This window comes from Sorex araneus, chromosome 9, assembly GCF_027595985.1.
Source record: "Sorex araneus isolate mSorAra2 chromosome 9, mSorAra2.pri, whole genome shotgun sequence".
NCBI classification, from domain to species: Eukaryota; Metazoa; Chordata; class Mammalia; order Eulipotyphla; family Soricidae; genus Sorex; species Sorex araneus.
This window is the reverse complement of record NC_073310.1, coordinates 42294610-42307687: the sequence shown is the minus strand read 5'-3', so window position 1 is coordinate 42307687 and position 13078 is coordinate 42294610. Positions and strand designations below refer to the sequence as shown.

At 53.6% G+C, this 13078-nt stretch overlaps 1 protein-coding gene across 1 annotated transcript in view; it reads left to right on the top strand.

Moving 5' to 3' along the window:
- The window catches only part of STUM (stum, mechanosensory transduction mediator homolog), a 61551-nt gene extending 49095 nt beyond the window's left edge, over positions 1-12456 (top strand). The window contains exon 3 of the mRNA XM_055146798.1: positions 6559-12456. Coding sequence (XP_055002773.1) covers positions 6559-6593 — 35 coding nt within the window. The 3' untranslated portion in view covers positions 6594-12456. The remainder of the gene's footprint in view (positions 1-6558) is intronic.
- The last annotated feature ends 622 nt before the right edge of the window (positions 12457-13078 follow it).

Genomic DNA, 13078 nt, shown 5'->3' with positions numbered 1-13078 from the left:
TTTAAGGCAGACAGCCTGGGGGTGGTTTACACTTTTTTTGTTAAATTATTACCACAGTGGGTTCAGCTGACATCCGTCTTCTCAGACAGATACAATAAAAAAATTTTTTTTTGCTTTTTTTGGGTCACGCCCAGTGATGCTCAGGGGTTACTCCTGGCTTTGCACTCAGGAATTGCTCCTGGCAGTGCTTGGAGGACCATATGGGATGCTGGGGATTGAACCCAGGTCGGCCGCGTGCAAGGCAAACGCCCTACCCGCTGTGCTATTGCTCCGGCCCCGATACAATAAAAATTTTAAACAATAAAAAGATGCTTTTGCTGAGAGCTCCAAGGTGCTGCTCTCGTGACCTCCCCTTAGGTCCCACACAGGGTCTTAGCAGAGTCCCCACACAGGACCCCTGCCCCATTGCTTCCTGGGCCCACTCCCAGGGGTATGTGCCTCACATCAAGGTACTTACTGGGCCCATGCCTGGGGACCTGTACCTATTCACCACCTTCTTCCCAACCTCTTTTGTTAGCCACGAGTGTGAGTTCTTTTTTCCTTTGACTTTTCCCATTGCTATTCAATTCTACTTATAAGTGAGATCAGAGAGTGTTTGTCTCTGATTCATTTTCCTAGCATAATGCCCTCAAGGTCCTTTCCTGTCATCTCAATTTCCTCACTTCTAAGTGACTGAATGGTGTTCCATTGTGTTTGTGTATGTGTGTACACTTAAGTGTGTGTGTGTGTGTGTGTGTATACAGAAATCTGACCAGAGACAGAGGGAAACCCCACTTTATTTATGCACGTGGACTCTACTTGGTGATTGCCATAAAGATGGAGCAAGTGTTGTATACAGGTCATGAAGAGGTTTAAAATGCTAGGTATAGGCTACATTGTTTCTGGCAGGGAGGATCATTTTTCATTTAACATAAACAATGATGCAATCAGTGATTAATACAATTAATACATGTATAAGTTCCATACAGACATTTACTAATTGTTCCTTGGACTGTTACAGCAACCTCATCAAACCTGCTCTCTTCCTCTGTTCTTGTTGCAACTTTGTGATTTACAACCTATTCGCCTTTTCCCAGCTCCTGAATGGGTCTTGCTTCTGTGTTCCTGCTTCACTGTATGTCACAACTTCTTTATTCCTTCATCCAATGCAAGGCATTGAGGTTGCTCCCAAGGCTTGGCTGTTGTGAATTGAGCTGCTATGAACTTGATAGGTGCAGATATCTTTTTAAAAGTTAGTATTTTCTGGGATCAAAGCAATAGTATAATGGGTAGGTCAATGCCCTTGCATGCGGCCTACCTGGGTTCGATCCCTGGACTCCCAGATGGTCCCTGAGTGATCCCTAACTCAGATCCAGAAGTAAATCCTGAGCACTGCTGGGTGTGGCCCCCAAACTAAATGAAGTTTGTGTTTGCCTTTACTTTGGATATACTCCCAGAAGCGGAAAGGCTGGATCCTGTGGCAGCCCTATTTTTAAACTTTTGAGGCTCCTCCATCCTGTTTTCCACAATGGCCGCTCCAATTCACATGCCTACTAATGGTGCCCAACGTGTCCTTCTCCCCCAACCTTTCCTTGAGGGAAAATAAGAGAGAAACCCTTGTTTCCTCTTGTGCCTTTGAGCTGGCCATTCCAAGAGGTGGGGGTGAAATGTCACTGTGACTTTGATTTGAAGTTGCCTAATAACTGGTGATTCTAAACATTTCAAGAATTGTATTCATTGTCGGGTCAGAACTATAGAACAGTGGGTAGGGCCTTGCATGCAGCCAACCTGGGTTTGATTCCCCACACCCGTAATGGTCCGCTGAGTACTGCCACAAGTGATTGAGCACAGAGCCAGGAGTCAGCCCTGAACACCACTGGGCATGGCTCAAAAAGAAAATCAAAGCAAAAATGCATCAATTGTCTTTAATATGTCTTTGGAGAAGTATGCAGTAAGGTTCTTTGGCCATTACAAAATTTTGTGTGTGTATTTGTGCTTTTATTGACTTGTATGAGTTCTTTATATATTTTGGATATAACCATTGTACCAGATATATGTCACTGTCACTGTCATCCTGTTGTTCATCGATTTACTCGAGCGGGCATCAGTAACATCTCTATTCCTCCCACCCCTGAGATTTTAGCAGCCTCTCCTTACTCTTCTTTCCCAATGATTGGAGGCTCTTTCAGGGTCAGGGGAATGAGACCTATCATTTCTGTTTTTGGCATATCGAATACACCATGGATAGCTTGCCAGGTTCTTCCCATGCGGGTGGGATACTCTTAGTAGCTTTCTGGGCTCTCCGAGAGGTATATATATATATACATATATATACATATATATGTATATGTATATATATACACATATATACATACATATATATGTACATATACATATATATTATACATATACATATATATTGCTCTCTATGATTTGTTGCCTACTGTCTGAACTCCATCAAATATGGTGTGGTAATTATGGAAAATGGGTAGGAAGTATCTTATAATGTGTAGGTATTATGAAACATTATATTATATTATTATAAGTACCAGATATATTTTAAAAAGTTCTCCAGTCCATAGAGAGGGTGTGGGGCAGGGAGGGGACCCTCAGTGGTGCTCAGGAGACCTGTGAGCTCTTCCCAGAAATTCTCAGCCAGCCTGACTGATGGTTCAATGCTGGACCCGAGACTTCGGGGCTGAGGATTACCTGGGCCACCAGCAGTATTTGGGGTCTGCAGGTAACCCCCAGTGTGACATAGGGTGACACTTGAGGTGACCAGGTGGTGCCGAGGACCAGATTGGGGTCAGCCACACGCAAAGCATGCCCCTTAACTTCTGTACTGTCTTTTCGGCTACCATAGATTGGTCTTCCATTTTTTTCATAGTTTCTTTATGTTTTAGGTAAAATTCATTAGTGAAGACTGGTCCTAGGTTTTTCTTTGTTAGGTGATTTTTTTTTGTTTCTTTGGGGTTATTTTTGGACACACTCAACAGGTGATACTCAGGGCTTATTTCTGGCAGGGCTTGGGGGTCCTGTGGGATGCCACGAATTGAACACCACAAACTTGGTGATTTGGGTCAATCTGGGCAAACTCCCTATCTACTCTCTTAGGTGACTTTTGATTACTGCGCCTGTTGGGTGATTTCTGTTTATCAGTTGAATCGCTTTACTACTAATTAGTCAGTTCAGATTTTTAATATTTCTAAGAATTTTTCAGTTTTTTCTGGGCTCTTCAGTTTGTTGAGCTGAACACCCAAGGTCACCGGGGGTGAGGCGGGGTGGGGTGGGGCATCAATGCTTGTTTTTCATTTAAAATTGTGTGTGGAGCTGAGGTTGGTGCGAGGGTCTGGCCTCATCCCTGTAAAACAAGTTTCTCCCATGGAACCACATGTTCCCCACCCCCATCCCGCTTCTCGAGAGGCCCTTTGTTCTTCCTACAGAGTGATTCAAAATGTGTTGAGGTGGCAATCATTTGACACAAATTGACTTAAACATAGAACTGTTTCATAAAAGGACTTCACATTACCTGATCAAGTTTACCAAAGACAATTTAATTTGTTTAATGAGGCAAGATCCTAAGATAGATGCTACTAAGTTCAGGCAGCTATGCCCTGACTGACGTCCCTGGTCCCTTCCCACTGACCTTCCGCTTTAGGCCAAGTTCCTCACCTACAGGGATCAGACCTCTTGGGCTCTCGGTCCTTCTGTCCACGTCCCTTACTCTCAAGACCTCCAATAACCCACACAACCTCTCAGCAGTGGTTGTTTGGGCCAGAGATGAGTGGTGCCAGGTAAGGACAGTAGAGGCAGGAGGAAAGAAGTTCAGAATTCATAAAACTCTAGAATGTCCTAGAAGGTTCTGTCGCTGATTGATTTCAGGATCTTCTGCAGTTTCAGGGTCCAGGGTGCACATAGATGGCAGGGCCAGGCAAGGCTGCAGGGGAGTGGCCAGTTGAGCTGTCAGGTCTGAGAAAGAGATCCAGCAGAGGGAACTGTCAGAAGCAGCTTCTCCAGCAGTGGAAGTCTGGAGGAAGGGGTCAGAGGCCAGGGCAGCGGAGTATGAACAAACCAAGCGACTCTGGGGAGTAAGTAGGGGCTGGGAGAGAAACGGGTAGAGCTGCCTGGGTTGGCCAGTGGCTGCTGGAGGGGCTGCTCCCGGGAGGGGCTTGAGTTCTCATGAGGAGGGGCTGGTAGGCAGGGCCTGCCCATGAAGAGGGCATCAGGGGGGAGCCCCAAAGCAGGAGACATCCTTGGTGGAGCCCCACCCATGGGAGTGTGCAAGGACCCCCTCTTTTTGCTTTGTTTTGGAGCAGAAGGTACATTGACAGTGCCCAGGGCTTGCTCCTGTGCTCAGGGATCACTTTTGATGGGGATCAGGGGACCAAATGTGGCATCAGGCAGCTGCTGTGCTAGCTCTTGGGTCACACTTCCTTTTGGAGAGAGGGGTGCCTCAACCTTGACACATGCAGAAGCCTCAGGGTTCCCTAGGGGTACCACTGATGCTTGGGGGTGGGGAACGCTGGAATTAGGGTCTGCAGCACCCAGTCTGGTTGCAGGTTGGAACTGGAAGGTTCCAGCTGTTGCCAGCAAGCCTGAAAAATCTTCCCCACCTCCCATAAGGGCCCCTGCCTGCATTCACTGCGTCCTCTCCCTCACAGTGGCAGGCGGTGGGGCCTCGGGGATCTCCCACACAGGACATGGCATCTGCTCCTGTCACGGGAGGGCCGTCCTCACCTCGGGGACCCACGAAGACAATGCTAATTAATCACGACACTTTGGGCTCTGCTTATTCTCAGCACGGGACTTGGTGTGAATAACCAGTCCTGGAGGCTGGATGTCTGCCAGATCCATCCTGTTTGCTGTCCCCTGGGCTGGCGTCTTTCTCGAGGACATTAGGTTTGATAGACGTGGATCCTGTCTCCGTGAAGGTCAACTGCAGGGCTCAGGCAGAGCTGGACTGGGACCAGCGGGTCACCTCAGTGTTTCCCCATCGTGTGGCAGCCCTGCCTGCTCTGTCTCACCCGACACCTCTAGGCCAACACGGGCTGGCAGGGAAGGAAGTGAGGGGGGCGGGGCAGGGCATTGTGGTTATGCTGAGACTGTGGGCAGCACACACTTAGAAGAGTTTCTGGCATGACTCCCCAGAAAGGAGGCCATCAGGGACCCCGCCCTGCCGCAGTGGACCCTGGGTACTCTCCACCTGAGCACCGGGCCCCACCCTCTGCTCCCTCTTTATATTTCGCAGCCCCCTCCGCCTCGCTGTTCTCACGCTTTCTTTTTGTCTTCTCTTCCTCACGCTCACCTTTCCTGGTATCGCTGCCAAGTTTCTCAAGGTGAGTCTGTTTCGGGGTACAGGCTCCCCGCTCTCCTAGTCAGTCAGCATGCTTTTCTTTATAACTTTTTCTTCTGGAAAATGTCGAAAGCAGAGTGAAAATTGGAGGCCCACCCTCACCGCAGACTGGCGGTCGGCCTGCATCATGCCAGCTCCAGTGGCGGGGGGGGGGGCGCGGGGTGTAGGGGGGGAGGGGCTGCTCCCAGCACTCTGTGCTCCATTTCTTCCACCTCTATGTCTTCCCTGCACTGGACTGTGGCATAATAACAGTCTCTGATGCCAAAGTTCCCTTCACCAACAGGAACTTTAGGGAAGAAAAAAAATCCAATTAAATACAGTGTTACTTCTTTAGGGCACTCCTAGGGCAAAACTGCTTAGCAAGGTCCACGTTCTTCATTTCATCCCTAAATATTGCAGTAGGTGATTATTTTTTTCTCTTAGATTTTATCAGTTTGTGGCTGGGGTTTCCCAAGTGTGTTCAGGGGGATCCAGGGGCTTCTCTGGGTTATTCTTAGCCAACCAGGCTGGCAGGTGGATTCTTGGGTCTGGGGATGTAGTGCTGCTCAGGTCCTCAGAGCTGGGAACCACCAGGGGCCTGCTGGGATGAGCTACATGCAGGTTCGAACACCGAACTCCCTGGAATATCTCTCCAGACCCTGTTGTTTTTTCTTTACATGATGATGCCTCCTCATTCCTAAACAAATCATCACTTCTGTAATATCACAGTAGCCAAATTTTCTCAGTGGTCTCATCATTATCAGCAGTGTAGAGGCTTGACACCCGTGCCACTGATGCCGGCCGATTCTGCATGTGTATGGCTTTGCTCCCTGCATGCCATCATCTTCCCCTACCTTCCTTTCTCCTCTCCATCCACACGTGCCAGGTGTCCAGTGCTGATAACACCTGTATGGAACCTTCTCTCAAGGCTCTGACTGGGCATGTCGTGCCAGGCCGGGGTGGTGGGGCACTGTGCAGTGCTTCCAGAGCTATAGACTCGGTGCACGTTGGTAACCTTCCAGCCCCCGTCTCTCACACAATCTTGCCAAACCCTCCACACTTTTCCATTCATCCTTTGATTCCCAGTAAAGGGGCAAGATTATTGGGTTAAAATTGAGCTCTACGATAGTCATTTATGCCTTTGCGTGAATAAGATCAGCAGAAATATAATTTCGGTCTGCCCCCCCTCCCACTTTCCTCCCCAGTCCAGAGGCAGCTACCTGACCATCTCTCTGTCTCTCTCACAGGGTACAAGGAGCAAGGCATCCCACAGCAGCTGTGAGCCCGTGGGAGCTGCCGAGTCTGGGGGCACCCGTGAGGGTTGCATCAGGCTGCTGCAGGCCCCAGGACTTTTCCATGTTCTCTTCTGCCGTTTCCTGAGTTCAGAGTGCCAAGGGGGATGCACCAACACATGATTTCTTTTGAAGAAGCCTGTGGATCTAAGCTGGCTTTGAGGGCTGCCAGCCCCTCCTGGCTCCAGAAAGTTCTACAGAGAAGGCTCACAGAGTATCTGGAGATGGGGTGGGTGGTGAGGGGGATGCTGCCCCAGGCTGGGGGTTGCACGCTACCTTGTGTTGCCCCCACCTGGCATGGGCACATGGGAGTGGCCATCTGGGCAGTACTGGGCCAATTCAGTCAGCAGAGGCTCACGTAGGACAGGGCTGGGGCAGACAGTCTCTGGGTGCTCAGTCCCCTCAGAGTGGCCTCTTGGGCTCAGCACTGGGGCAGGGGACAGGAGGACATACCCCAATTGGTGAGGAAAAGCCTGCTGGGCCCTCAGCTCTGGGGCCGGACCCCCCATCAGTGTCCCCTGGTGTTCCCTCCCTGCGCCTTCTCTCAAGAAGCCCCCAGCCCCTCACCCCTGAAACCTCTGGGCTTGTGTGGGCGTTTTCAACTTTGTTTCCCAGGAAGGGGGCTGGGTCGCCACCAATGTGGATCACCAGAAGCACTGAACCAATGTGAAGAACCCCCCTTTCCCTGCACCCCGAGAGACCTGGTAACTCTTCACATGATACTTGGCATGATTCTGCTCCCCCGTTCTTTGCTCAGACATGGGGATCAGTGGATCTCTGAGTTTGGAATCAGTGAATGCAAAAATAGGAGACATCGGCCAGGTATTTTCCAACACCCTGGCTGAAGCAGTGAAATGTGTAGACGGTGAAGCCAACGGCACTAGGCAACTATCATGTGTAACTGCCACACAAGTCACGGGAGCAAACTGCAGGGGAGAGGTGCTGGGGTCTTGGACTGACAGAACACATCTGCGTGAGAAGATCCTTCCTGCAGGCTGCCACCATTGCCCCCCCCTGAGGGCATTCTTCCCTCTGCCCAGGGGCCTGCCAGGTGCCACCACACACACGGTTGCTGCCACACTCAGTGTTGGTGGAGACTGGAATCAGCAAAGGCTGACCTGGCTGCTGAAGTCCTTGTGCAATTAGGGGGAAGTAGAAGCAAAGTGACAGTGACAGGTGACCGCCTGTGTTCGTGTCCGTTGGACATCAGAAGAGCCGGCCCATGGAGCTGGCCCCTGAGTGCTTTCCCACCGCCCTGGCCTCAGTGCCCTGGGCACGGAACTCTCCACGGGGCCCTTCTGATAGACCTGGGCCTTGCACAGGATTCAGCCAGCACTGGAGATGGAGCCGTGCTTCCTAGTTGGACAAAGTGCTTGGAGACCCCCACAGCTGGACAGCCTCCATGGCCTACCCTGAGCTGCTTGGGGACCGCTGCTTCCATTCTTGACCCTCACCCCTGGGGCAGTGTCCACCCCCTGCGGGGAAGGGATCCCCTGCAGCCGCTGCCCCCATCTGGGACCTCCCACTTGGTGGGGCCCCACTCTCTGTCCCTAGCCCAGCGTCCCCCGACCCCGGACCCCAGCTGTACATGGGGACCTTCTGGAGTGGTACCCCCTTTCTTCCAGGTCCCGGCCTGGGCCCGGCAGATTTGTTTGTCAGGAAACGTCTGCATTTTCAAGGCGTGGGGCAGATTGGGGTTTGTTGGGAGTCTAGGAGCCTTCTGGGTGTGCAGACTGCACCCCCCGGGCTGAGAGTTGAGGGGAAGGCTCCAGGGGGGACCCGGTGGCACCGCCCTCCCTCCCCCAGCCCTGCGCCCCCAGCAGCTCCAGGGAGCTCGTCTGACTGCCTGACAGGCCTCAGGTGGGGATGCTCCCCCGACGCCCCCCCAGAGAAGGGATCTTCTTTTCCTGGCTCGGGCTGGGGGTGGCTCTGAGGGGGTGGAGGAGAAAGATGGCGCATGTTTAGTGACACGATCCAGACGCGGGTGGGAGTCTCCTGAGTGACAGGTGTCACCACGCGTGCCCAGGGTGGGATGGCTTAATTCGGGGTTTGTGTGCTTGGAAGGACAATTCCCCTCCGCACAACCCCCGCCCTGTTTCTCTTCTTACACCCCCCTTCTCCAAAGCTGGGGAGGAGCATGGGGGTGGGGTGGGGGGAAGCCCTTTTCCTACCCAGCCAGGGAATTGTGTGTGGAAGAAGACACCAGAAGAACCATGTTGTGCCAGGGCTGCCACACGGGCAAGCTGGCTCTGAAGGGGTGCCGAGGCGGGGTGTCACCACAGCCGTGTCACTCAGGGCCTCGGGCTGGGAGAGCATCCAGGTCGGTTTACCAAGTAGATACCAGCCAGCTGAGAGCCCCCCATCTGGTCTCACAAGCTCAGCTGACAAACAGCTCTTTGGGGGTGGACAGAGGGGCGTGTCTGAGAACCCCGGGCCACACTGCTGGTCAGTCGGGTTTCTGCTGGGCTTTGGGGATTGGGTTTCTCTGGCCGTGGGTGCTGGGGGACAGGGATCACAGGTACGTAGGGGCTGCATGGCCTTCAAAGTACTTCCAGAACCTAACAGGGACCCTTGGGGCCAGAGTGGGACAGTGCAGGAATCTTAGAGTCTTCGCTCTGAGTTTGAGAGCTGAAGACAGACTTGAGATGGAAAGGCTAGAGACCCCCGTGGGGGTGGGCTGTGGGGACTCTGCTGCTTGGGCAACTCCTATGTGGGGGTTGGGGGGTGGTCCCTGAGCTCCGGCAGAAGCCACTGGGCTAAAGGCCCAGGCCTGGCATGGCCAGCAGAGATTCTGGCTTGGCGCCAGCATCTGACTGTCCCGGAAGGACAAAAGGATGACAGACAGGACTTGAAGCAATTAGCCCCTGATGCTGCTGCTGCAGATCCCCTGATTGGCCTGGATCACCAGGACAGGCTCAGACGTGGGGTCCCTGGCAGACCCCAGTGAGTCCCCACACCAGAGGGATGTTAGAGTGTGGGGTTTCCAGAGATTAGATGCAGCCCCCCTCCCCCCGCAAGTCAGAGCCCAGCTCCAGAAGGGGAAGGAAGATAGCGCTCAGAGGGGGTCTTCTGTTTGGCTGACCATTCAGAACTAATAGGGCGACCCCCAGAAAGAGCAGGAAGGATGCTACAGGCACACTTTGGTCATCATCCTGGGCAGCGCCTCCCCCCCACCCAGTTTTGTGGGGACTCCAGGGGGTCTGCTAAGAGCCTAGTGGCTGCAGCTGGCTGAGTGGTCCAGCCCCAATCCCTGGCTGCGACCCCTTGGCCTTGTCCTTCTGATCCCAGTTGCATCCCAGGCACAGCCAAACTTTGGCTTCATGCAAAGCTGGGGTGAGAGCCTGAGCAAAAAGGAAGTGCAAAAAGCCAAACCAGCAAGTCGGGTGTCCCCTGGAGAGACCCCGAACACAGCAGGCAGCAGTAGAGCAGAGGGGCTAAGGCCTGGCGCTGGCCAGCAGGAAGGCAAAGGCGGAGCTGACCATAGTGTGTCCCTCCCTGTGGGATAATCAGTGTCTTCTGAGGCTCCTGGACCCGGCTTCTCCTCCTGCAGCCTGAGCCAGGCAGTGGCGCCCCGCCCTCCCGCCCAGGACACTGGCTGTTTTCATGGGGATAGAGATGGTGCGAAGAAAGGCCCTGCATGGTGGGTTGCCTGGGAAGGGGAGCACTGAAAAAGCCAATTCTCCAGCTTACCTTGTTTTCCTGATGCTAGTATTTCCGGTTGGCTTGTTTGGAGGGTTTTCAACAGAGGGACTGAGGCAGACGAGCGCTTTCCCAGCCCTGGGCCCGGAGCCCACCCAGAGGCTGCGACTTTAGGCCATGGCTTCTCCCCTCCCCAGCATTCAGCCAGCACCCAGCAGGCATTGGGTGACCCCGGGACTGTGGTGTCGCCTGGGAGAAGCATATCAGCCATTTTCCTGGATCACAGCTGTGTCCTACCTACAACCAGGACCCCCCCAACTGTCACAGATGAGATGCAGCTTAGCAGAGACGGGGAGGGGCCTATTCTCCGGGGGTCTGCGGGGAAGGGGGGCGGGGGGGGCGGATCCTGAGGTCAGAGAGGGACCGGCTCAGGTCCAGACTCCCCCTAAGTCCCTAGGAGAAAGGATGAGCCCCATTGGTGACAGGTAAAGAAGTGGCCTCTGAAAGCCACCCCTCTACCCCTCCCAAATCCTAGGGGTGAGTTCCAGACTCCCGACTGTTAGTGGTACCATCTGCCTCGCACCTCGTTACACCTCCCGGGAGCTGGGAAGGAGGCACCAGGACAGAGGGGTGTGTTTCTCACCTCCCATCAGAGGACATAGAGGTGGGGGAGACTGCTCCCTCCTGCACAGGGCCCCCCACTGAGTCCCCCACTCACTCCCTACCCGAGAAGAAACACCCCCCCCCCCCGCCTAATTTTACTTGCGCCTCCCCGTCCACCCCGGCCCCCAGCCCATGCAGCCCTGTCACAGGCGTGCCAGGTCAATGACAGCGTCCCATTCTTGGTGTCCCGAGTCCTCAGTACAGGGGTGTTTTCTGATTTATGTTTCAGGTGGGATCTTCATCCCCAAGCCCTCTCCCTCTCTGTGCGAATTTGCCAAAATGTAACAAACAACCCAGACAGATCTCTGCTCCACCTTCCTGCTGGGCCCCAGCGCCTGGCACTCCTGTCTCCTGCAAGTCCCTCTCTGCACACACACGCATCGGCCTTCAGGGGCTGCTGCGGGGAGGGCGGGTCTGTGCACTGACCCCTTTCAGCAGGGGCTCTGGTTGGCGCTTCTTGGCCTCTGACCTACCCCACCCCACCCCCACCCCACCGCTGGGGTCCCGGATGCAGTTTCCTCAGTCCAGGACTTGAGTCACTTCTTCCCATGCCTTGGGGGTCAGCAACCTTCACCCCACACAGCCCAGCTGTGCTTGGCCACCTGCAGGAGGGTCAGTGGGGGGGTGCCCGAGGAGGGCAGTGTGGTCTCTGGGGCTCCCAGACTGCACAGGCTCTTTTCTGCCCAACATTCTCACTTGGCCCAGGATAGGAAGCAGCAAGGGGAGAAGGGAACTGGAGGTGAGTGAGGGCCTGGGGGTGACCAGCACACTCGGGGCCCTCGCCATGGCTAGGGTCCGGGCTTCGGTACCTCCGGCCATTGTTCTATTCATTTGTCTTTTTGAACAATGTACTTGACAGCCAGCCGGTGTGTCGCTGCGGAGCCCTTGGGTAGTGTCGTGCAGTGGTGCCCGGCGTTGGCTGCTGGGGCGTCTGTGTGCCAACAGTGGCTGCACATTGCTGCTGTTCTCCAGTCTCTGACCGCCTAGGGCTTTCTTAGCTCACTTCTACCCAGACCCCCAGGAACCCCCACCCCCAGCACCTGCTCCCCTGCCAGGTTCCAGTTCAGCCCAGGTTTGTCCCAGCCTCTTCCAACGACCGGAAGCTTGCGTGGTTTCAAGAACAGAAGGAACTTCTAATATGAGACCTAGGGAAGTTTCTAGACTTCCCTTGGCACAAGCTTTCCCACTTGGAGCCCAGCTCTATGTGTATTTAGCTTTCCCAGAGGCCCAGGGCGGAGTCCCTGACCCCCTTCTGTGACTCGTGTCCCCACAGCGTCCCATGCCAAGCCTTCTGCCAGCTTTAACCTGCGTCGCTCCGTGGCAGTTATGTACATGTATGAAATATTACATACAACTATAGACCCATGTACATATCTCGCTGTATATATTTACATAAAACATATGCGCTCCGATTATAAATACCAGGCATGGCATCTTTTTGGCATTCCAAGTTTGTGTTTTTTTTAAAAATCCTGACAATATGGCTCTGAAAAACTTTTCTCCATTCCCTCTTTTCTATGTAATAAACATTCCTGTGACCTTTCTGGTGGCTTTTCAAGTCCCCGTGTCCTCTTATTTTCACAGTGGGACAATTTGTGTCTGGCTGATCACTCCCCCTCCCAGCAGTGTATTTACTTGGTTGACTAGCATCCAAGCATCCAAGGCTCCTTCCCCGGGCCAGGGCTGGTCCTTTCCTGGACCACTTTCCCCACTTTTCCCGCTCCTGGAAGGTTCATGCAGTTACTCTCCAGAGGACCACAGCTTTGGCCACTGTCCAGTCATTGGAGCCCTGTGCTGCAGGGAATACTAAACGACTGGGTTTTCACTGCATCCATTTATGAAAGAAACTCACTCCCTTCTCTCTTTCTGTCTCTGTTTGCCTCTCTCTCTCTCTCTCTCTCTCTCTCTCTCTCTCTCTCTCTCCCTCCCTCCCTCCCTCCCTCTCTCTCTCAGTGTTGGGGCCACACCAGCACTACTCAGGGGTTTCTGGCTCTGCACTCAGGGATCACCCCTGGCAGGGCTGAGGTGACCATATGTGAGCCAAGGATTAAGCTGGGTTGGCCATGAGCAAGGCAAGCACCCTACCTACTGTACTATCCCTCTTGTCCCCACGCTTCTTTCTCTTCATTTTCAGACTGGACAGTGAGGGAAGCTTGCATGTCCTACATGTCCA